The sequence below is a fragment of the Ochlerotatus camptorhynchus genome, unplaced genomic scaffold (assembly GCF_037179485.1).
Source record: "Ochlerotatus camptorhynchus isolate MF236.1 unplaced genomic scaffold, CSIRO-AGI_Acam_v1.1 ptg000193l, whole genome shotgun sequence".
NCBI lineage: Eukaryota > Metazoa > Arthropoda > Insecta > Diptera > Culicidae > Ochlerotatus > Ochlerotatus camptorhynchus.
Window position 1 is genome coordinate 4,078,897 of NW_027040683.1, and position 26,371 is coordinate 4,105,267.

At 39.0% G+C, this 26,371-nt stretch overlaps 1 protein-coding gene across 14 annotated transcripts in view; it reads right to left on the bottom strand.

Moving 5' to 3' along the window:
* The window catches only part of gish (casein kinase I gish), a 315,663-nt gene that overhangs the window by 83,826 nt on the left and 205,466 nt on the right, over positions 1–26,371 (bottom strand). For 7 of the 14 annotated variants that reach the window (XM_065223559.1, XM_065223564.1, XM_065223561.1 and 4 more), the window contains 3 exons: positions 18,499–18,767; positions 18,265–18,435; positions 2,595–2,675 (listed from right to left, as the gene is read on the bottom strand). In XM_065223559.1, the coding sequence (XP_065079631.1) occupies positions 2,595–2,675; positions 18,265–18,435; positions 18,499–18,767 (521 nt within the window). Of the gene's footprint in view, positions 1–2,031; positions 2,098–2,594; positions 2,676–17,792; positions 17,868–18,264; positions 18,436–18,498; positions 18,768–26,371 lie in introns of all 14 variants that reach the window. The other 7 variants (XM_065223553.1, XM_065223566.1, XM_065223554.1 and 4 more) reach the window with 2 other exon arrangements.

Genomic DNA, 26,371 nt, shown 5'->3' on the forward strand with positions numbered 1-26,371 from the left:
AATATCCATATTGATAGGTAAACAAATCACGCGACAATGATAAATTTGACATCCACGTGCACAGATCTATGCACATGCGCTTAAATGGACTGAGTGAACAATCAACAAAAATCGCATCTATGCGAAAGTAAGTTCATTTGACAGTGAAAGACGAAATGAACACGAGTCAAGCCAAAACAAACAGCATGAAAACTGATCGAAAGTGGTTCTGTTGATGTTGAAGAGAAGACAGAATGACTTTCAATTGATTTTCCAGGTAGTTGATACCTTGTGCTTATAGGGACTGTTCATTAACTACGTAGACATTTTTTCGGGATTCTTGACCCCCCTCCCTCTGCGTAGACAATTGTCCATACAAAAATTTTAAAATGTGGAAATCGAGAAATTTTCCAACCCGAAAAATTCCTAGACGGAACCGGGAATCGAACCCAGCCACCTCCAGCATGGTTTTGCTTTGTAGCTGCGCCTTTACCGACTGAGCTGCGGAAGACCCTGGCGGAAGATTTTGGGACAAGTAATTTCAGAAAAGTGCAACAGTAAGGCACACTAAAAAATAAATAATTTTACACGTGACGGGATCCATCTTTGACATAAAGGATGAGACGTAAACAAACATGACATGTAAAATTAAGTGCTCCGAGACTGAAAAGTTCGAAAGTACGTTCGATTGAGCTGAATTTCGCGTCTATTATGACTCAATTTTATGTCAAAATTGACGCTCGTATGTCAGTCTCAGAGCACCTAAATTTACATCAATTTTTCTAAGTGTGTACATCCAATATCTCAGAAATTGAGAAATGTCTTATGCCCAAAGACATTCATAGCATATATGCGAATCAATTTCGAACCAAATTATTTTAACTTCAGATTAAATGATCTATCATATCAACCACGACAGGGCCAATGTTCCTAGCAATGAAACATGTCCAAAAAGATTCATAGTGTCTATGCGTATCAATAATGATCCAATTCGATTGTATGATTGTATGATCATGTTCTCCATATCGTCCTGGAGTTTAGATCAAATGATCTGCTAAATCAACCAAGACTGGGACAATGACCTTAGCAACGAGCATGTCCTTACAAATTCATTATATCTACGCACATCAATTACGATCCAATTCCTGTGTATGCAAGATGTTCTAGCTCCATCAAATCGTCTAAAATACATAAACCAAGCCTATTTACTAGACTTGATCAGTATGATCTGGCAACAAAAGCATTGCAGTTACAGAGATTTTGAATGCTCTTGCATGCGTCTATAATTAAAGAAATCAATTTGATCATTTTACTCCTCTGTTTGTATGTGTCTTCAATATAGAGATAAGGTAAACCAAAATATCCAATACGTCTCCACTAAATCATACCATTAACATAAAATTACATATAATTGTCATAAAATTCGACATTCGACCATGCAGCATTATTTTGCACCAAATCAAAGTAGGGTAAATGACGGCTTCTATTATCGTCGAGGGGGTAACCAACATCCTTGAGAGCTCAATTTTGGCATGTTTTTCAGAGCATCTATTGTCCAAATTTGAGTGCTCTAGGACTTTTTTACCCCCTCGACGATAACAGCTTAAGGTATTGCCGAAGCCGACTTTTCCCCTATACTATTCATATTTCCAAAAAAAAAAAAACACCCCCAAAGTCCTCGTTTTCATGTGCACACATTTTAGCATTATATTTGCGAACCTTTGTCTGTCACTAATACTGTTACAAATGTCTACACTACACACTTAGTTTTGTTTACCGAATCTCGGATATTTTTGCACCGCGCCGAGCAGCTCGGCTTTCAATGCGATTTCACAAAAAAAAAGACATTTACTTGCTGAGATTCAGCAGAACTACAAATCGTATTGCACAGCGCAGCTCGGGGGTGTCAAAATTATCGGGATTCGGCAAACAAAACAAAGTGTGTAATCCTGCTAGCGCTAGCGATATTCTAAGATTTTCCAAAAAGCCTACGCGGAGGCACAGCCATCAACAAGGACCGTGACCCCTAATCATCGCGAACCATGGTCGAACCTGTTCCAACATCTGCAGGGTGTCGTCGTCTAGCTCTTCGTCGTAATAACTGAAAAAATCTCCGTCCTGTAAAGTTTGAAGTTTAAAAAAAATGTACTTCTTGTTTTCACGCGTGTGTGTGTGTGTGTTTGTGATCTGCATGTGTGTTCGGTATGTTAACAACCAAGTGATGAGATATTTGCAAATGAAGATGTCGGGTGTGTACGGGCAGGTAGGTGGCACTCGAAGAAAAGTGTTAGAAAACATTCGCGAGCGTGAGTGCCTAGTACATTCAAGGCGAAACATTCAGTACATTGAGGGATTAAAACCGAGTGACATTGAAGTAATTAAAGCAAATGACATCCCTTCGCGGGGTTCGCAGATTTTAGTTACCACAGTGCTGTATGATTACGGAAAACAAACAGAGCGCAGGATGTTTAGGGGGAGGTTGGATTTGAGGGGAAAGGGAGCTTCTTTATTTTGTTGGATTGTAAGATTTTTTTTTTTGTTATTGAAATGTGATTGATTGTTGGTATATTTAATAAATATGGCACATTTAGAATATTACAACGACGCTCAATTACCTTATTTACAGGTGTGTGTCTTTCTCTGTTTGGTGATACGACTACTTCGTGACCAGTCTGTAACGATCCAACTGGTGTGGACTGTGAGGGATGAGAAGTAATCAGAACACAGAAAACATTTGAGTTAGATTGGTATTTATTGAACTCATTAGAGAAGTTTGTTACTGTACGATTCAAGCTTACTAGGGCGTTAGGGTTGTACGTTTTTGATTTCATCGATTCTAAGAAACAGATTCAACGCACAGCCCCAACACCCCAACACAAAAGGACACATCATCTGTAGCAATATACGCGGAAATGAAAAAAAAAGTAGCATTTTACCCAAAAGCAATCACTTCGTTGTGGATAATCCGATGGCAAATACGATTCAAGCTTTCTTCATGTAGTCTTCCTTGTGCTTCACTAGGGGGGTGTGACAGGGGAGCATGGATTGCGATAAAACAGTCTGGCTTACAAACATGGCAGAAGACCGGTTTCACGAGCTATCGATTTTTCCTTTTTGTTTTTCCTCAAACACTCAAAGGACTTTCGTCGGATTACACCCACCCACTCAGCGCGAACTGAACACAGCTTCTAATCCGGAAACAATTACATTAGCAGACTACACTTGCTTCAAATTGTTTCAGCTGTTCGCCAGTTTTTTTTTTAACTGCATTTCTAGGTCATCGTTACGGGTGTTCTACAATGTACTTATATCTGCCATTGCATCATTTGAGGGAAATCCGGAAGGCAGCTCGGGCCAATTAGGACCGAGCGGGGCAACTATGGCTCGCACACACAGCCCCATATGTGACAAGTGAGGGCCATTTTTTTTTTAGTTATCCATTCGTCGCCATATGGTTTCGTTGCGAGCGTGAAAAAGAGTTGATTCGGAAAAAGTGGCACACGGTGGAATTTCGGTTCACGTCGTTTCACAAATGATTTGTGATGATGTGCTACGACGAGGGCCAATGAGCCTGGGTTCACTTCCCAAACAACCAGACTGCATGTAAGTCAGACTAGTTTCTTCATATGCGTTCATATATATCGACAAATAGATCGTCAATTATTCATTCCCGGCTTAACGCCAAGAAGTAAAAGGTCCCCCCTATTGTGATTACCACTTCCGATTTCCATGCTCTTCTCATAGAGCTTTTGAACTTCGTTAAATTCAAGTTTTCACTTCAAATTGGTCGAAGGGGTGAATGCCGTGTATTGGCTGAAACCTTGGATGGATTCAAACGTTTTCTCAAGTATCTTGCTGAGAAGCAACACAAATTGTTCACTTATGACACCAAAAATTAACGTCTGTTCAAGGTTGTCTTGAAAGGTCTGCCCACTGGAGGTTATTTCCAAAACCTCACCCAGTGCCAGGGATGGGGTCGCGGAACAAAAAAGTAGAAGGATCTGTGCCTAGGGGCACGAACGGAAGCTTGACGTAGGACCGCTAGTCGACGGAACAAATGTGAACATTTAGTTCTTTTAATTGATTAATCATCAATTATCTTAACTCTTCCCGTTTTTTATTTGTAAGCGTATCAAATTTGTAGTATTTATTTCAAAGAGAAAGTTGATGAAGAGAATCCAAGGGACTGTCAACTTGAGTATTTTCGATTCATCTACCCGACTTTAAAAGCTGTATTTTGATTTTTTTTTTTTGTTATTTATGAATTTTTAAGTTTTGTGCATTTTGGTATTAAAGTGTATTCAATTCACCCCTCACAGGATTTCCTTCCAAATTATATAAATGGGGCGGGGCGGAAAGTATCGTTTGTGAAGAATATGTAAGAAAGGAGGACTTCGAGAGATTGAACTCGTGAGAGCTAATTTTCTCACAAATTTGATTTTATTGGCTTTCTGGGGACTGAATATACTCCCAAAGCGAATTATTCCCACTTCTCTCCAATTCTATATGGATTTTTAACACTTCCTACTGGCGTGTTCTGGAAAATGGTCGGACGATGATTAATTTCACCAATACATTTGGACCTACAATTCCATACCTTCTATAGAGACCAGGTTGAACCTTGATAGCTAGCTGCTTGTGGGAACTGATGACCTTGACAAATGTCCAAATAATACTCTTAACAAATTTATGGTGGTCCTGAAAAGGACCGTTTTGTAGTGATGGTTGAGTAATGCTGAGCTGAGCACGACGAGCTACTGATTCCGATCCTAGCCTAGCGGTGGGACTTCTTCCTCCTTCTCTATGGTTGCTCATATGAGCTCCTGCTGCTGCTGCTGCTGCTACTACTGCTGCTGCTGGACTGGACACCACCACTTACGGTGATTGAATAAGCACCGTTCAGTGGGACCGCATCGAATTCGATTTTTAAGTCTGTGTTAGGGAATGCGCTGTTTTCAGACATTCGGTGATAATTTTGATCACCATTGCAACAGTTGAACATTTGGTATTTTTCAATAGTGACCTATTGAAAATAAACTAAATGTTCATTTTAGCAGATTAGTAGATAAATTTCCAATCGTTTGGCTTGTTTAGAATTAAAATCTATCTGCTATTGGTCGAAACCTGACCTCTTTTCGTAATGCTGTGCATTTTGGTTTTTTGAAATTGCGTGGATTCTATAGATCCTGTGGAAATCCATCTAGCCCTGATGTATGTTGAGAGAGAGAAGGATTAGTATTTTCCATTTAATTCCACTACTTTATTTGCTTATCCTTGACAGATACGCGTATTTCGTCTACAATGTGCAGACTTCTTCAGTGTCTTGTACTAATACTCGACTGAAGAAGTCTGCACATTGTAGACGAAATACGCGTATCTGTCAAGGATAAGCAAATAAAGTAGTGGAATTAAATGGAAAATACTAATCCTTCTCTCTCTCATTATACAGGTATTCCACTAAGACGCCCACATTCATCAGGATTCCTGATGTATGTGTTGGTAGAGGGAAAAATGCAAACTTTGCGGGAGACGATGTCTTAACACTCGAAAGCAATTTTGTGAAATATGAAGTAAAACAAATCCTAGCTAGTTCTGCATGATGATTTTGTTTGATTTTATTTATTTGGAAAGGACCGTTTTGTAGTGATGGTTGAGTAATTCTGAGCTGGGTGTTCAACACGGATGAGGCTGTCGAGCTGTAGGTCGTTTGGAGCGAGGGTGACACGCTTGGCATAGATGGCCGACCCGCAGCGACTCACGAAAAGCTACTGATTTCGATCCATAGCATAGCGGTGCAGCTTCTTCCTCCTTTGATGGTTGCTTATGTGGGCCCTGCAGCTCGTTGCTTGCAGGCAGCCTTTCATTGCTACTGGAGAACAATTTTCAACGCCACACGCCGAAAGCACTGCTACTGCTGCTTCTACTGCTACTAATTTCGACGACCGAACACCACCACACAGTGGTGTGGTCGTTGGGAGCGTGTGGTTCTGAGTATGGCGATGAGTGTGCAAAATATTACGCAATTCCATCCTCCCTATTTGCACGCGCCCGATGATCGGAGGTGAATGCCACTTCGACTTGTTTCGTCTACTTACTACTCTCTGACGACTGTGATTGGGAAGCAGTATATGCATGTAGGTAATTGGTGGATTTGTTAGTTAATTCGACGCTTTTGAACAATGCTGGACATTCACCAGTTTTTCAATAGTTTCTTGTTGAAAATCAACATTCAGATTGTTATCGATGCGTAGCCATATTTCTGATCGATTGGTGATAAAATGATTGAAATTGGACCAGGGGCAACTGAGTTATTAACGTACAAAATCTTTCTTAATTTGTTACATGTTCCATTTTCGGTTTTCACAAAGTGTACCCCCATATAGAAATCAAAGACGTAGCCCTACGTCAAAATTGCTACATTCTAGCTAAATGTATAAATTATGGTGATTCCTCTCACGCACGGACGACAGTCCTGTGAAGGAAAATCCTAAGGAATTTCAATGTTCAAATTGTGGTGAAAACCATCCAATCCAATTTTTGGCAAAGTAATCCTACAATCTCGTTCTAAGCGACAGGTAGGAAGCGCTCCACGTTTTCGACCAGGTATACTCATTTCTCTGCTGTTAACAACGGTCAGCGAGGAACAAATTCTACATTTGTAGCCGCAGGTACAAACAACTCCCCTGCTTCAAATTCTTCATCTATATCCGCTGTTAACAATGTTCAGAAAGCAAATGGAGCTACCTATGCAGCTATTGGAGTGGTAGATATCGAAATAAAAATTCCAACCAACATAATTCTATTTCGATTTAGGTAGCATTACTGCTCCTAAAATGGAATTTTTACAAAAATCAATAACTCCTTGTTTGATGCTATTCAACCTGGTGTAAAATTGGCTAATAACATAGTCATGACTTTGAAATTTCTATAATGAATTTTAAATTATTAAATATTTTGAATTGGAATTCTCGATCTCTTGAAGATAATGAGCACGAGCTATTTAACTTTATGAGAGTTCATAACGTGCATATTGCCGTTATAACTGAAACGTTCCTTAAACCTGACGATAAGGTTAAAATGCAAATTACATCATTTATCGAAATGATGGAGCCTGTGGTGGCGTTGCCATCATTGTTCAGAGACGTATCAAAAATAAAATTCTTTCTTCATTTGAAACCAAAGCATTTGAAACTTTTTTGTTTCTGTTGAAACAAAATTTGGACAACTTACGTTTATCGCTGTCTATTTGCCACTCCAATGCGTAGGCCAGCAAAATAATTTTCTCAAGGGTGACCTTCAGAAACTTACCCGTCATAGGTCTAAATTCTTCATTATTGGGGATTTTAATGCAAAACACCGCTCATGGAATAATGCTAAAAGCAATTCCAATGGTAATATTCTGTTTGATGATTGTTCTGCATGTTCACTATTCAATATTCAAACAGCCCAACACGTTTTTCTTCAGCAAAAAATCCCTGAACTATTGATTTGGTCTCAACTGATCCATGCTAACTTTGTACCCATGCTGGCATCGGTTCTTTTGAAATATCTCAAGAAATAATTTCTTATCCCAACAGCTTTACTTTCCATTTCCATAGAGCTGATTGGGAGCAATATCGAACATGTATGGTATATAGTTTTGATCCAAACATTCCTTTGCAAACCAAAGATGCTGTTAATTATGCTCTTTAATCTCTGACTACTTCTATAGTTGAAGCAAGAGCTGCCTCAGTACCAAAGTGCGAGGTTAAATTCGATTCAATTATAATAAACGACGATCTTCAGCTCTTGATCCGTCTTAAAAATGTCCGTAGGAGGCAATATCAAAGAACACGCGATCCTGCCATGAAATTAATCTGGAGAGATTTGCAAAAACAAATAAAAAGCAGTTATACGTCCTGAGGAACAAAACTTTGGTACCAACCCCTTTTGGAAGCTCGCAATTTTTTTGAAAAAACCGCAAAGCCTATTCCAGCAGGTGGTTAAATTTTTATCACAAATTCGGAAAAAAAAGCTCAGAAACTCGCTAAGCAATTCGAGAGTTCCCATTATTCCAGTTTGGGTCATTTGTTTCCTCTGTTCGGGACCTAACACCACTGCGACCAGTAATTTGATCTGTTGTAGTATATCCCGTGTCCTTAGTTTAGTGCATGTCGTATTACTCCATCACTATTGAGAAATGATGAAGTATTCGGTTTTGATACAGTTGTTCATCACAAGGAATCGATTCTAATTGAAAGGTCCCGCTATTTATACCCTTCCCTTCGGAGTGTTGGAACATCATCAGTCCATATTGGATTCCTTAGCAACAAAAATAAGCAATGACACCGATAATGACCATGCATCAGAACCCTAGTCTTAACCACTTCAAACTAGAGAACAACGGAATAGAAGATTAGGAATCACATAGATGAAGACTAACTAACTCATTTTTTTTCCTTGTTTCAAGATCATCCTCGGTAACAAGGACTAAGATGTGTTCCTTGGATTACTGAAAAATCCTGTTCACCTAGTTTGAAGTAGTCAGGACTAGGAATCGGTGGTAGATCTTACATCCCGTAACATACCACGAAAAGCTGATCTACCCACGTTACGGGGCAGTTTGGGTCTTACTAGTCCTATTGAGAATCAGGTTGTTCGGGATTATCTGAAAATTTTCTCTCGGGAAAATACTTTTGATGATTCCTGGGGGACTGATTTGGACGAAGTAAGATCTATAACTAAACAGTTTCAAAATATGAATGCTCCAGATGATGATGGAATTTTCTATACCCTCATCAAAAAACTCCTAGAGAGTACCTTGTCATTCTTGATAAAATTATTGAACAGATGTTTCCATTTGGCATACTTTCCTGATAAATGGAAAAATGCAAAAGTTGTTCCAATTTTGAAGCCGGATAAAAATCCAGATGAAGCTTCTAGCTACCGTCCAATAAGTTTGCTTTCTTCAATAAGTAAACTTTTTGAAAAGATAATTTAAAATAGAATAATGTTTCACATCAATACAAACTCAATGTTTGCAGATGAGCAGTATGGATTTCGCCATGGGCTTTCATCTACTCATCAACTCTTAAGAGTTACCAATTTAATTCATTTAAACAAATCTGAAGGCTGCTCAACTGGAGTTGCTTTTCTAAACATAGAAAATGCATTCGATAGAGTTTGGCATGAAAGTTTGATTGGCCAATTGAAAATGTTTAATTTTCTACTCTATATTATGAAATTAGTTCAAAATTGTTCAACTGTCAGAACTCTGCAGGTAAATTATCAAAATGTCAAATTTGAACGACTACCTGTTAGAGCAGGAGTTCCTCAGGGTAGCATTCTTGGGCCTATATTGTATAACATTTTCACTTCGGACCTCCCTGATTTGCCTCAGGGCTGCCACAAATCTTTGTTCACTGACGACACAGGCATTTCCGCTAAAGGAAGAAGTCTTCGTGCTATTTGCAGCAGACTGCAGAAAAGTTTACTTATAATATTTCCACATAAGCCTAGAGCTTTCTTTTTGAAACCTAGTAGTAGTCAATGTAGTCACTATGAACGGAGTTCAAATTTCCTGGTCAAACCAAGTGAAATATCTTGGATTAGTACTTGACCAAAAATTAACTTTTAAAGATCACTGTGGAATTAAAGGGAATGAAAAAGCCAACACGTTAGCCAGGCTAGGATCATCTTATCAATTCATAGGACCAGAACTACATATAATCTCATATCAGTCTCATATCGGAAAAGTAGGCATTGGGAAAATGGCAGTCAAAGTTACGAAGTGTGATTCCCACGCAAATATTTGAGAAATCATTGAAAATTTATAATTATATTTTTCAAGTTAAAATCAGTTGCATTGAGGCTTATACAGGGTGCGTGACGAATTTTTGCAGTAAATGTCATATTTGAGAAAAAATACACCAGTTAGTTATTCTAGCAATGAATTTTGTGCGATTTATTTTCTTTCGCAACATATGGAAGTTGTAAGTAAATTTATTCAAAAAAATTGCCTTCCCTTTCGACGACTGTAGTTAGACGCTTCCGGAAACTGCAGTATGCACGTTTTAAAATGTTTCGATCCATAGATGTCATCACTGCCTTGATTTTAGCTTTTGGCGACTTAAGTGTGGTGTGAGGGGTTCTATTGGTATCCCGTTGGACGAAGCCCTATACAAAATAATCCAACGGATTGATATCGGGACTGCTTGGGGGCCAAATTTCTTCCTCCCAAATTTACGAAATATTTTCCATAAGCCATTTCTGTGCTTTATTAGCAGTATGAGCAGGTGCTCCGTCTTATCACTTTCCCAAGCCTTTTTTAATGTTATACACTGTTCTTTCAGACACATTTACCGACCGAATTATTTCTTTCATGCATACTCCGGCGCGCAACAAAGCGACAACGGCTGACAGATTGCTCTCTTGTTTCGACATCTTTACGTTTACTCAACATTGTTTGTTTAAATCTTACACCTAACAGTATAAGCTATCCAGTGCTGCCAAATATATCTAAATCATGATGCACAAGCATGAGAAATTACTATTTGAAATTTACTGCAAAAATTCGTCACGCACCCTGTATATCATTTTATAAAAGCAAAAAATATGACAACTAGAAAAGCAGAAATGTAACTTTCACCTCTGGACGATTAAATGTAAGGATGGTACTGAAATGCGATTACTTTGCTTGATGGGACAAACTGACTGAATTTTCATGATCAAAGTCCGTAAGTGTATCACATAATATGAAAGCAGATGCCAATTGATAGTGGATAGCGTTCCCTAATAAACAAATACCATAAACGAACTGTATCCCGGATGGGTAAACTATCCCACAAATGGTTTTGATGATACTCCGAACACGTCGTTAAGCTCTCTTTTATGGTTATTTTTATTAGGGTTGTTATCTAAAAAATTACGAAAATCCATACAATAATAGGCAGAGAACCATTCTGTGGTTCAATCAAATGTGGTCAGATCAGTCAATTATGACGTCACGAGGAATATTGATTGGAAAAAAAAAATTGCATCAGCGGTAGCTCTTGGTATTGACTCTACCGATCCTCTGCCACCATTGGAAGAGTATAGTTTCTTTACCGAACTGATCTACAAAAGCGCATTAGATGCTCAGATACGATGTGTTCAAAGTGCATCCTTCAAAAGAAGACCCGATGCCTTTAAAGATTATCGTAGGCATGAAAGATCTGAGCTTTTTGAAAAGTATCTGAAGTTTGAAAAAAGCTTAAAAACTTACTGAGAGCAAAGAAAAGAAATCACTGGCGTACTTTTATCGAGGGACTTTCTAGAGAAACCTCGATGACAACGCTATGGAAACAGGCTCGCTATATGCGAATCCACTCATCCTCCAATGAGAGTGCCGGCGGTTTCCCTGAGAGGTCACGTGCAGAAATCTTGCAAAGACTATTGCAAAATCCCCTAATTTCGAACATTTCAATCGCAAAAAACTGAACTGGTAGTGTTTACAACGAAGCAGTTTCCAGCTCAACTGCGTCTAAATCTTTTGGGCAGAGACATTACCCAATCTTTAAGCACAGACAAGCAGACATAACACTGACAAGTTGTTCATCGAACAAGCATTTAACGGTCAATTTAAAAGTATCTTAGTTGGTAGTACCGAAACCTGTGGCGCGCATAGTCAATTTCCTTGCGTTTGACGTTTACACACTACCGCCATCTGTTCCGCGTACTACCCACCACAGAGTACTCAACAGATAGCGATAATGTATTAGAGACGATGTTTTACAGTAATAAATATTCAATGTGTTATGTCTGTTTCTCTGTGCTTTAAGCTTCAAATACATTGGAGTCTGGTTTGATTCAAAATGCAGTTGGGGTACCCACATTATGTATTTGAAACAAAAGTGTCAACAAAGGATCAACTTTCTACGATCAATTTCCGGGACATGGTGGGGTGCTCACCCGGAAGACCTCATTAAACTGTATAAAACGGCTATTCTTTCAGTTCTTGAGTATGGCTCTTTTTGCTTCCTCTCGGCAAGAAAAAGCCGCCTAATCGAATTGGAACGTATTCAATATCGTTGATTACGTATTGCCATTGGCTGTATGCATTCAACACACAATATGAGCCTAGAGGTTCTAGCGGGCGTAAAACCCCTGCAGAACCGTTTCTGGGAGCTCTCATTAAGAGTATTGATCAAATGTAGTGTCAGTAACAACCTTGTGATTGAAAAACTTCGAAGCAATGCTCAAATTAAGCACCCAGTCTAGATTCGTGCGAATCTACCTTAATTATATGTCATCGGATATTAACCTTCCGTGCTATAACCCCCCTCGTGTACGCTTTACTAACTACAGTTCCCCTATTGACTATGATCTCTCCATGAAACAGGCTATTCAAGGAGTTCCAGATCAACTTAGAACTATCTCAATTCCCCGTATTTTTGCTGAAAAGTGCCAACAAGTCAATTGCTCACTGATGGATCACGCATTGATGGATCCACTGGCTTCGGTGTCTTCAATGAATACTCAACCGCCTTCCGGGAACTTCAGGAACCTTGTTCCGTTTATGTTGCATTGGGGATGATTTCCGACATTCCCACAGACTATTACTTCATCTTCTCGGATAGTCTCAGGATATTTGGTCGATGAAACAAGGTAGGCACTCATCTTATTTCTTTTCAAATGTAAGGGAGCAGATGAATTTGCTGGTCGAAAGATCATATATGATTACCTTTGTATGGGTCCCCTCACATTGCTCAATCCCAAGCAATGAGAAGACAGACTCTCTCGCAAAAGTGGACGCACAACAAGGTGAGATTTATGATAGAAGAATCTCACATGATGAATTTATGAATTAGAAATTTTGTGATGAAGCGTGGTTCAAAGGTCCGGATGTAAGTCGGGGATTCATTCGCGTGGTGTCAAGTCCAACCACTACTCGCTAGACACACATCTCTACATAATAAACGTCGTTGACAGCAATATTCGTAAGTGCAGAACCGGTTATGATGACATCGATCACGCAGTTTGGCATTGCCCGGGTAAGGACGCCTCCAGAGCACGATTATTGGATACCCTAGTGGCCCGAGGTAGACAACCCTTTCGTGCAGTAAGAGATGTATTGTGAACCCGTGATCTTTCCTACATGCAGGCGATCTACGAATTCCTTTGATTGTGTGACCATCCCCTCCTTTCAACACATTTTCCAGCCATTGTGTCCCAGTCTTATTATCCACCTGTTTCTGTGCTACTTGCCCCTGCCAAGCCAGCATTTGGTCAACCGTTCGAGAATAGTATCTGAATGAGGCTTCAGGAACCTTTTTCCTACCTAACTCCTTCCAATCGAAATTGTTACCCATTAACCTCGAGCCCGCCACGAGTAATTGGTACCCAATACTAATCTAGATTTACTGGTGTTTAAAATGTTAGTTAAAAAATTACGTATTTTTGACTCCGCAAAGTGTCACACACGACTGAGCCTAGTAAATAAACGAACTAGTTATTAAATAAACATTCTGTGGAGTTTCTGCTTGTTCTCTTAAAATGGAGATCAATAAATGGGAAAAATGAATGTGGAGACCAACTGGAACAACACTTCCTTTGCTAGTGAGTCAAAACGGTTCATAATTCCGAACATTTCAATTACTAGCAGAATTCTTGAATTACCAAAGAAACATCTCAGTGTCTAACTTCAAGAGGATATGTGTCGATTCTGTGGCATAGAAAATGAAAGCTCTGAACACCTGCAATCTTCAATAAAATGCGTTTTTTTTTCTGGATAAGGAACTGGCAGAACCCTTTGATATTTGAAATGCAGGTCCCAGTCAAGTAGTACATTCCATTCGAAATGTAATATTTACCTGACTGGGAAAATGCTTTTGGTCAGTCCATGTCGGTCGCTTCACAAAATAGTGATGCATACATACTTATAAAGCAATATAAAAACGGGGAATGTATCACAATAGATCAAGGTAATGGTCGCAGTTGAACCCGAAAAAAACTACACTACCGGTCATAAGTATGGACTCGCTTGAAAAAGTATTGCAACACTCATATTGAATATTGCATCACCATGAAAATGTTAGCATCACCCCACGAATTCACATTCTTTTTGGGTGATGCTAAACTTTTCAAAGTGATGCAATATTCAATAAGGTGGTTCTCATTTCTTATAGCTCACCCTTCCATTCGATTCATGGCCCCAAAATATGAGTCTGTGTAAAAATTGTAAAGATTGATGATGATTTAGAGGTCGCGCAAATGTTTTGAAATTTGTATGGGAATTTCTAGGGAAGAATTTAAAAAATCCTATAATAATCCCTTAACTTTGATTAAACTGGTAAAAATGTTGCTAATTTTTAATAACTTGTTGCTATGACAATGACCAACGGGTCTGTTGTTGTTACGGTCAGTTTTACAGCATATCAAGATAAATAGAAATGTGAAAAAATTACAAAATAGGGTAGATTGATAGATGCAAATGTTCAAGACAACAGCATCAACAACAAACTTGTTATTCATTGTCATGACAACCACACATCAAATATTTCCATCGTTTGGACAACTATAACCAAAGTTAGAACAATGCACAGTGGTCCAGAATTCAGATTTAGGTGGAATGATATGTTTTGAGACTGAAATTGAAACTTTAGACTAAAAGTCTCTTCTACAAAGTTCTTTCTTATAGTTAGGCCCTCATTTTTATGACAATGAATTCTAGGGTGGTTCTTATTATCATTAAAATCAAAATTCTAACTTTTTTGTTTGAATAAATTAAGGTATACATTATTTGGCAAAGTTATAGCTGAGCTAATTTCAAGCAACTTTGTTGAAAACAACTTTTTTGTGTCTCTTAAATTGGCCGGTTTAGAGCTATTTTCTTGAATTGAATTAGGGTGGCGCTAAAAAAAAAGTTATTTTGCTCTAGTTTTCTTATTTCAAATTTCTCAGCAAAGGTGTCTTCAAATGACTTTTAGATCTTTAGAAGGCACAAATTTTTGCTACCAAAAGCTTGTCAATATCTTTCGCCGATCAAGAGTTATTGACGGTTTTGTACTAAAAATATGCATTTTTCAAATGTTAATATCTCTGGTTGGGGCAAACAAAAAAAAAGTTTATATACGGCATTTGAAAGAGCGTATATTATACTCAATAATATGGAAAAATTGGAAGTATGTTATTTTTTAAACTCGTATAAAATCAATTCGAATTTATTCATTTTTTTTTTTACTATATTTGGGTATTTCTTTTTTATTAGAAGAGATACAGACAACAAATTTCGCTTTAAAACATTCGCCTTAAAGAGTTTTAAAAGTTTCTAGGGGATGACTTTCATGAGAAATTTGAAATGTATACCTTAATTTATTCAAACAAAAAAGTTAGATTTTTGATTTTAATGATAATAAGAACCACCCTAGAATTCATTGTCATAAAAATGAGGGCCGAACTATAAGGAACAACTTTGTAGAGATTTTTAGTCTAAAGTTTCAATTTCAGTCTCAAAACATATCATTCCACCTAAATCTGCATTCTGGACCACTGTGCAATGTAAGTGAAACTTAATAATTTCCTATAGTAATTCACCTAAATCTCCATACACACTTCAATTGTTTGCATATTTTGAGATATCGAATCGAACAAGAGAGTGGCCTATAAGAAATTTATCAGTTTTTTTTTTCAAAATGAAGCACCCTAATATTCAATAAGAGTGTTGCAATACTTTTTCGAGCGATTCCATACTTATGACGGATAGTGTAAATGTCCATATAATCGACTTCATAGAAAAGTTGCTAAAGAGCAGTTCCACGTCAAATGACGAATCGGAAAAACTCGACCATCTCCGATATGCATAAAACTTAACATAATTGTGTGTTATGGGCAATCATTCACATTTTTACAAATATTCGGCAATTTTGTATGCTATATTTGTTTTCAAAACGACCAAGATGAACTTTTTGCTAGTACGTTTTTTTAATTTAATTTCTACACAGGAAACAATATTTTAAAGATTCTAAATCGTTATCTGTGCAAAAATTACATGAAAAAGCTAGTTTAAAGTTTAAAAATATGATCAAAATTTGATGTTCTACGATTCTTGCCAATTTTCAAGTGTCCATGGTTTTAAATACTCCTAAAATATGCATTTTTCATAAGTTTTATTTAAAAAAAGTTGAAGTGCTTGTGCCTACGGGCACGAACGGAAGCTTGACGTAGGACCGCTAGTGGACGGAAAAACTATGTTGATCATTTAGACCTTATCTCTTTCCGTTTTTGAATTGTTGACCCTGAAAAGGGCCGGTTGTTTTTCAAATGGTAGCCACACCAGTGCAAGTCGATGCCGACCAGATGACGGCGACCTAGTCATGCTGCCTATTGCGGGAAGCCTTACCACCGGTCGATGTGGGTGCTTTCGTTGTCGTCTGGTCGTCTTTGGATTGTTGCAATGCGTGCTGTTTTACTCAAACGTCGTGTCCGGCGCTTATCCGTCCGTTGCTCGAAAGCAAATGACGAAGAAAACGATTCGGCAAGCGTTTTTATTATCGCTGCTTTTCTCCTCCCTTCCTTTTATTGGTGAAATGGTGAGCGATCCACCGAGCATTGAGCTCGCTCATGTGAGCATGCGCAATGTGTCGTTTGTTCGATTTGCGCTCTATCGTTGCGTCCGTGTTTGGGATTTTTCGTTACATGTCTGAATTTTCATTTTTTAAATGTGACCCCCAGTATAGAAATTAAAGACGTAGTCCTACGTCAAAATAAATTAAAAATGCTGAAGATATACTTTGAATTTTGACTCTAAATTACTAACAAAACATAGCGTGTGTATTTTTCCCAGAATTCATTTATTTTTCTTAACAACTTTGTTTTAGATATCATTTCGTTTTAGTGCTACAATTTATTAAAAAATGTCAAAAACGCCATATTGAAGAAAGAAATACAAGCTCCAAAATGGCCGAATTAAAAAAAAACGCATAACTATGCAAAGTTTCATGCGAATCGGAGAAGGTCAAGTATTAAATTTTTATCCTATTTGGCCTGGAACTGATCTAAATGGACCCTCTATTCTATTCAAATTCTCCCGTTTTGCTTGCCGCCCTTGGCGGAGCTTATTTTCGCCGCCCCCACACTATAGAATCGGACACAACACATCTACATCGATACCATACATAGCGAAGATTACCATCCCTTAACAAAAGAAAGCAAGTTATTCTGAATATTGGAAAAATTCCCCTTGTACCTTGTGGAGGAATAATGAACTTTCACAAGCAATGTTGGAAAAGTTCACCAAAACTCATTATGACTCGCGAACTTTTCCAACGCTACTTTCATGTACGTACACTGAAATTATCATCATCAAAAGCTAGGTTGTGTACGGACGTTCCTAAATCAAATGGGTTTTCAATATCCTAAACGTAGGAAGGAGGTTTGGCTTATCAGAAGCCCTATTATTTGTAAGGGAAATTATCATAAAATCGAAGAATTCAAATCTCCGTCGATGTTGAAACTAATCGACTTATGAATTGTTAGAACCAAAACTAACTTTTATTATTAATGAAAAATTAATTAATCCAAGGTTTGGGACAAGCCGTGTTCCCAACAAGAACAAGGACTTCAAATACGAAATTGATCTGTAACCATTTCGGCCTCACCAAAAATCTCAATTCCCCCCATAACTAAGAGCCAAAATGGGTATGCGAACAATATCATTGAACATATCAAACGACAACCGGGCAGCAGTAGAGCTGAAGGAAGGCTACCAACCGAGACTAGCGGAATGATACAATATTACTCCTAGCACTACTACACATTAACTATCTGCGAATAATAAATCTTAACCCAATTATCACCTTGGCAGATTTCGTCTTGACAATGTGTGACGGCGGAGCATTACGTAGCTGACGCATAGCATAGAAGTTGGTCGGCTGACATGCGGAAATAGGGAAAGCATCAGTTAGAATCGACGACGTAGGTGATAGTTCTGCTCAAATTTGGAATAAATAGACACTGCTGATTGGTGTGGGGAGGGATCAATTTATGCTCGAAAAAATCATTATGTATACATAGGATGTCGTGGGGATTCACAATCGGTTTGAATTTATTTACACGTCAATTGATTTAGTCTTGAGCTTGGGAACGCGGGACCAAAAACGGGAGGTGATCTTGAGTGGGGTGGTCAGGTCTGCCTATAGGTTGGACTCTCGAATCAGTTGCTTTTCTCGTCGCAGCAGAGGCTAATAAAGGTAGTCGCTTGAAACCATGGGCAACAACAAAAACTCAAAGGACAACGGGATGAACCCGCATCCGCAGGGCGGTACTCACCATCGTCTTTCCGGTCCAATCGAATTCGCCGTCGTCTACGTAACCTTTAAAATAGAATAAATCTTGAAATAATCTCCGTAAGTGATCGTAATCAGGTGTTTCAAAAAAGTCTAGCCGCCGCACGTAGCGCAGGTATTTCGCAAATTCCTCTGGGTGTCCCTCGCACAGCACCTGTGGAAAAGAGGAGAACGATTAAACCAATCGCTGAGAGTCGATCTTCGGTCGAGTACTTACATCGATCGGTGTCGCCCGTTTCGTATCACCAATTTTTTGGTATCGCTCTTTGAGTGTGTCGGCTTTCAGACCTTGCCATGGCAGTGAACCTCTTAAGAAATACATAAACATGTGACCGAGTGCCTCCAGGTCGTCGCGCCGGGATTGCTCCTTGCCCATATGCGTGTTGATCGACATGTACCGCGCCGTGCCCGTCAGCGACTTATGCTCTCGATATGGTATGTGTTTATTCGTATCTAAGTCAATATACTCTTTGGCGAGACCAAAATCTGCAAGTGTGGAAAAGAAAGGGAATGAGTTACACATTGATACAGTAGGAAAACTGGTGGCGTCGTCGTCGTCGTCGTCTTCGGAAACAGCATCCACGTACAAAAATCGCGGTCCGGATCGGGAACGCGTAAATTGATGAGTGGAGGATAAACAAATAAACAAACAAGAAATCACAGTTAGTACAACTGCTAAACGAGACGGAAACAAATTTACCCATCATGTACAAGGCGAGAGTGGGTACCTAGGCCTACCTAGCTACCTACCATCTTACACCGGAATGGGTAGAACAAGACGCAAAACTAAAAATAGCCTACGTACGCCTTGCGGTCTTCTGTGATTATTTACATCTTGCCAGGGCGATATTTTTAGAAGGAAATCTCCTCAGTGCAAAGCTGGCAACAAATCGACCCGCGCGCCGGTGGCGTCCATTCTCTTGCGATGAGTTTCCGAACCAGCTCAATCGGTTCGTTCGGGCCAGTTGTTATTTCTAACGGGTAATTAAATCGAAATAAACTGTTTTGCGGCGGGTCTCTGTCTCTACGAATGCTCATCTGTGTTTATATGTACACACGTGGAGTTTGTTGTGGTTACCTGCCTGCAATTAAATCCAAATTAGCCGTGAAGAAACAAGCCTAGGTGCTGTTGGTATTAATTTGCGTTTCAACATTGCTAAAATGGAGACTCCATGGTCGTTGGATCAATATGCAATGTTGAAACAAAAGAATCGGGCGCCTCCATAAGAATTATGTTCAACTGTTTATGGTGTGTGGGGTAAGCTCCAACTCGAATTAACGTTTAATGCGCCGCCCTGATTAGAGTAACGTTTGTCTAACTAGGATTGTATTGATTAATGTCAACGTCAACATAAAAGGAACCTTGAAATGAAAATCAGAGTGCCCGAAGCTCATCCAATTTGGCCGGTTGTGAAATTTGTGACTGTGTGATTGTGAGATTGCACAGTGGTTTCGAAGGAAACAACAATTGCTTACGCCTAAACTATTAGTTTTAGGTAAATAGGTAAAGGTGTTCTAAATATGATCTTTTTAATTATTTGAAATAGACCGGCACAATGTTGAACAAAGTTGTAGAACAATTTATTTGAAGCACCAACTGTCTATCATACTTGTTTGTTAATTACCAGGGTCACCCCTTATTAAATCAATTTGATTTCTCGTAAATGATTTATTCTAAGCACTTTCAGTACTAGGTGGCACTTGCTATCTCTTTTCGTTGGAGAGTTACAAACGAATCTCGTTACATCAAATATATGATACACAGCAAATCCGAGTGTGCAGCTAGATCATAGTGCAAATTAAATTGAGTATTCTTAAGAACTAAAGACTGTAACGCGCAAAAATTGGTCAACAAAAAAATCGTTTCTTTCAGTCAAAATTCATATCACAAAAATCTTCTTATTTTTCTTTTGGTAGTTCAATTCATATATTTAAAGGAAAAAATGTTCGTTTATTCTTTTGGTTTGCCAAATCTGAACTGCCGTGCCTTCCGCTTAACCCCATCCATTAAATTTTGCACAGTGGTCTCATCGACCTTATTCGCCGCCGAACCGACCCAATACCGTTCGATAGGGCGGAGTTCTGGGCTGTTGGGAGGGTTGTGGTCTTTTGGTACCACAACCATGTTGTTCGCATCGTACCATTCGATTGCCTTTTTTCCATAGTGGCAGCTCGCCAAGTCCGGCCAGAACAGCACAGGTCTATCATGTTGCTTTAGGAATGGTAGCAGCCGCTTTTCCAGGCACTCCTGGACGTAGATCTCTTGATTGATGGTTCCCGTAGTAATGAAAATGACTACACGTTCATATGGCCTTCCAGACGAGATATTTTTTCGGGAACTTCGATAGTTTGATTTTCCTGATGCGGTATAAAACTCCTGTCCCGGAAGCTGCTTGAAATCCGCCTTCACATAAATTTCGTCGTCCATGACGACACAGTCGAACTTTGTGAGCAGATTCGTATACAGCATTCGGGACCGCTGCTTTGCCGACGTGTTTTGTTTGTAATCTCGGTTCGCCTCCTTCACCTTCTTAAACGTCGACAACCCGGCTTATTTCTTGGCCCGCTGCTTACCAGCGACGTCCCGGATGGAGAGGTTAGGATTCCGCTTATATTTCATCACCACCTTCTTCGTCGTCGCTGACACCTCCGGATTACTATTGCCGCCGCTTCCAGGCTTCCTGGCGGTCGACAGCCCCTCCCCGAACACTTTTAAAACGTTTGTCACGGTCGATTTGGCCACATTCAGCAATTTTTCCAACTTGGCTTGTGAGAACGTTGGATTCTCTAGCTGCGCGAGCAAAATTTTGACACGCTGCTCCTATTGTTTGGACGTCATTTTGAAAACTGGAGAGCAAGTGGTGAAAACTCATCATAACAACCATTGTATATACACTCAACTTCCAAATGCAGCATTTCAGATTTTTTATGCATTTTTAACAGAAATACACCAATTTGAAGTTGACCAATTTTTGCGCGTTCCAGACTTTAGGGTGGTGAGGGAAATCGAGGGGGAAAACCAACTAAGATACTTTCAGTCGTAGGAAACACATAAAAATTATAAATATATAAACAAATGTGTACAAAACTGTATATTTGACAAACGTCAAAATATTATAAGTGACGAAAACAAGAAAACTTGTAACTTGCAGTTCCCATTTAAAATACATTGAATTACAAGTGACAAGTCACTGTAAATTTCATTATGCAATAAAGAAAATTCACGCCAACTGACGAATGGATTTTATTTTACCCTTTCCGAAATCTATGAAACTTCACATTATTGTTCACTAGGAGCAATGAACCAAGTTTATGCTGGAATTCAGCCATTTTGACTCCCGATTAATTTTTCAAAATGGCGTTTTCAATATTTTTCAATGAATCTTAGCACGAAAGCGGCTCATCTAATCGAAATGACGTCTGAGACAAAGTATTAGGAAACTGGATTGTCTATTTTAAAAAAAACACACACACACTGAAAGAAATCACACATTTTCGTCGAAAAATAAATAAATAACGTCAAAAATTTCAATAACAAAAAAAAAAATCATTTGAAAGTTTATCAATGTTAAACTTTTTCTCACAATTATTATTTTTTTTTGATTATTTTTTTGTAGAAATAAATTTACTAAACGTTGATGTTTTACGATTTTAGTCAATTTTACACTGTCCATTTTGTTACCAATATCAGAAAAAAAAAGCATTTTTGATATGCTTTATTTGAAAACCCTACACATGTTTTTTTTGTTACTGAGTGTTTCCATACTAATAGGCTAATCCATTTGTTCTTGTATTTTTTTGTTAAGATAAAAATTTGCAAAAACGTTCCTTTTGCCCAAAAGGTTCCATTTTCCATCCACAAACCGCCTTTTTGAATCGAGCCTTATTTTTGAAAAGGGTCTATAGAAAAAAAATAAGCTCATCTTCAGAAAATGGTTTGACCGATCGGTTTGGTGCCTTCGGCAATGTTATTCGGGACTATATGAAAAAATATGTACTCTATAAAAAATTGCAACGTATAAATATAAAAGCTTAAAAATATTTTTTTTCCCAGAAACGATTTTTTTTTATATGTTCCTGATAAAAAAAATGACATCTTTAACAAAAATATGGACGTAAGTAGTTGAAGTTGCCATTTACTTCCAAGTAGTACAGTATTATTTAAATACAACGCACAGTGGGACGAAATAAAAAAAAAGTGGGACATGGCCATTTGCGACAAAACTATTGAGTTTAGGATAGTAATAGAATGTTTCTTCATTTTTGAAAACTTTATTTGAGTGTTAAACATTTTTGATTAAGGATGGTATACACTCAGATAAAAAATAGTTTTTTATGTTGTGTAAAAATTCTATGGAAACATTGTAGATGAAGTCATTTTAACCATCCTAATGCATTAGGAAAAAGTGACACACTGTGCATTAGGGTCTAAAAAGACCTAAACTGCAACTCGCTCCCAAAAATCCATTTTTGAAACCGATTATTGATCTATTGGCCTCAACTGAAAAACTCTTAGAATAGCACCCTGCCACGGATTTATTCAATTTGGCCTTTTAGGCTACCTGGTACCGGTTCCGATAGGTCACAAAAGGACACTTCAAAAACCTCTTGTACTGGACCGTCCGACGGCTCAAAATGTATGATTTTTCATCCAGAAGTTAATAGACATCATGCCATGGACCAGCAGAAGGATCTGACCACATCCCGATACCCAGAACCGGATCCGGAAGGGACCAAAAAGGAAACTTCCTAATCCTCATGTACTGGTACCGTCCAGCGTATCCAGATATGGTTATATCCCCCTGTTGGTCCATGGCATGATGTCTATTTACTTCTGGATGATAAATCATAAATATTGAGCCGTTGGACGGGACCAGTACATGAGGTTTAGGAAGTGTCCTTTTTTGGCCCTGCCGGAATCGATTCTGGGTATGTGGCCAGATCCACCTGTCGGTCCATGGTGTGATGTCTATTTACTTCTAGATGAAAAATAATAAATGTTGAGCAGTCGGATGGTACCAGTACATTAGGTTTTGTAAGAAAGCTTTCTGGAGCCCAGCCGGAACTGGATTCGGGTATCCAGAAGAGGCCAGATCCACCTGTTGGTACATGGCATGATGCGTATTTACTTCTTGATGAATAATAATACATTTTTAATCGTCGGACCAGTACATGAGGATTTGGAAGTGTATGTTCTTTTTGGGCTGTGCCGAAACCGGTTCTGGGTATCCAGATGTGGCGAGATCCACCTTTCGGTCCATGGCCTGATGTCTATTTACTTCTGGATGACAAATTATAAATTTTGAGCCGTCAGACGGTACCAGTACATAAGGTTTTGGAAGTGTCCTTTTTTGAGGCCCTGTCAGAAACGGTTCTGGGTATCCGGTTGTGAACATATCCACCTGTGTGTTTTTGGCATGATGCTTATTTACTACCGGATGTTAAATCATAAATGTTGAGACGTCGGACGGAACCAGTACATAATGTTTTGGAAGTGACCTTTTTGGGGCCCAACTGGAATAGGGTTTTGGATATCCGGCTGTAGCCAAATCCACTTGTTTGTTTATGGCATGATGACTATTTACTTCCGGATGAAAACTCATAAATTTTGGCCCAGTTCATTAAGTTTAAGATGTGTCCTATTTGGAGCCCTGCTGGAATCTGATCTGGGTACCGGATATGGACAAATGTTTGGAAAGTGCCGATTTATGCCCAATCGGAACCGGTGCCAGGTATCCTAAATAAGCAAATTAAAAAAAAATAGGCCGGTTACCATTATGGAACCTTCATCTTTCTTTTGAGGCCAATAGATCAAGAATCGGTTCAAAATAGATTTTTGGGAACGAGTTGCAGTCTGTGTCTTTTTAGACCCTTATGCACAATGTGTCACATTTTTTGTAGCGCAACTCCTAGAGGTCGCTGAAAGCTTCTTTTGACAGCAAAATTTTAGTTTAAAAAAGTTAGGAAAAGTGAGGAAATTTAAGGTCTTTATTATATTTTGTTACAAAGGTTTCAGCTTTTTAACACTCCGAATACGATGCCTCCGAAAAACGTGTAACGGCAAGTTTGCAATGGCATAACTTAGCCATTTCTCAATGAATTTCAAAAATTGTGGTACCTTTAGAATTCCTAGGGTTTGTAGATGATTTTGATTGTGAAAAGTTTAAAAATAGAGTCGTCTACTTTTTTAAAAAGCGAAAAGAGTTGTTACACGTTTTTTTAAAAAGTGTGTTTGTAGGGTTTTTCAAGTGGCGCAAGATCTGTAATTTAGATTAATGGGCACAAATGTTCACAATTAGTCAGAAAACAGTCATGGTTCCTATATATGGATCCTAGAGACAACGGAATGGTCCTCAAAAATCCGGAACATCCGTAAAAGTGGTCAATCCATGAACCTGATCCTAGATCCCTGCGGTTTTTTTTTAAACATAAGGAACTGTGATGATAGAAGCAAATTTGGGGTTGTGACATAAACATGAACCTAGATGTCCATCGGACCGTCCTCCGGAAGATCCGGAACATCCGTAAAAGTGGTCAATCCATGAAACTGATCCTAGAGCTCCGCAGTTTTTGAAAAACACTAAGGACTGAGACTGAGACTGTCCTCCGGAAGATCCGAAACATCCGTGAAAGTGGAAAATTCACGAAACTGATCCTAGAGCTCCGTGGTTTTCTTGAAAACGTTAGGAACTGTGATATTAGAATGATTTTTTGATCGTGACATAATCAAGGACTCAGATGGCCATCGGACCGTCCTCCGGGAGATCCGAAAAAAAAACCGGAAAAGTGGTCAATGTGTGGAACTAATCCTAGAGCTCCACGGTTTTTTCGAAAACACTTGGAACTGTCATATATAAATTTATTTGCGGTCATGACATAAACATGTACCAAGAAGGCCATGGGACTGTCCTCCGCAAGATCTAGAACATCTTTAAAAATGGTCAATCCTCGAAACTGATCCTAGAGTTCTACGTTTTTTTTTTTTCGAAAGCATGTGGAACTGCGATATAAGAAAGAATTTGGAGTCATGGTAAGTTCAGAATATCCGCAAAAGAGGTCAATCAATGAAACTGATCCTATAGCTCCGCAGTTTTTTTACAAAAACATTAGGAACTGTGATATTTGTGGTCGTGACAAAAACATGGACCTGGATGGCCATAGGAAGATACGGAAAATCCGTAAAAGTGATTAAGTGGTTTCTTATATCACAGTGTTTAAAAAAGAACTGCAGAGCTCTAGGATCGATTCGCGAATATGAACCCATGAATCCCGGCTGGTATTGCCCCACGAACTCTCTTGCAAATGGTGACAGGCGGCGGCATATAATTTGCGAAAGTACCATGTAGGCGGTGCTCAGCATTGTGATCGTGTGGTAGTTGCAGCAATCCAACTTGTCGCCCTTTTTGTAGATTGGGCATACAACACCTTCCATCCGCTCCTCCGATAATATCTCCTTCTCCCGAATCTTGGCAATTACCCAGTGCAGCGCTCTAGCCAGTACTTCACCACCGGTTTTTTGAATAGCTCACTTGATAGTTGATCTACACCAGTTGCTTTGTTGTTCTTCAGCCGACCGATCTCCTCCTCAACTTCTTGAAGATCAGGGGCCGGTAGCCTGCCGTCTTCTGCGCGTGCTCCAAGGTCTGTTGCCGTGCCACCTTCGTTTTCTGCTGCATTACCGTTGAGGTGCTCGTCATAGTAATGCTTCCACCTCTCAATTTTATGGAGTGACCATTTTACGGATGTTGTTGATCTTCCGGACGACGGTCCCATGGCTATCTAGGTACATGTTTATGTCACGACCACAAATTCATTCTTATGTCACAGTTCCTAATGTTCTTGGAAAAAAAAACTGGGGAGCTCTAGGATCAGTTTCATTGATTGACCTCTTTTACGGATGTTTTGGACTTACCAGAGGATGGCCCCATGGCCATTTGGGTCCATGTTTATGGCATGACCCCAAATTCTTTCTTATATCGGAGTTCCACATGCTTTCGAAAAAACCGTAGAACTCTAGGATCAGTTTCATTGATAGACCATTTTTAAAGATGTTCTAGATCTTGCGGAGGACGGTCCCATGACCTTCTAGG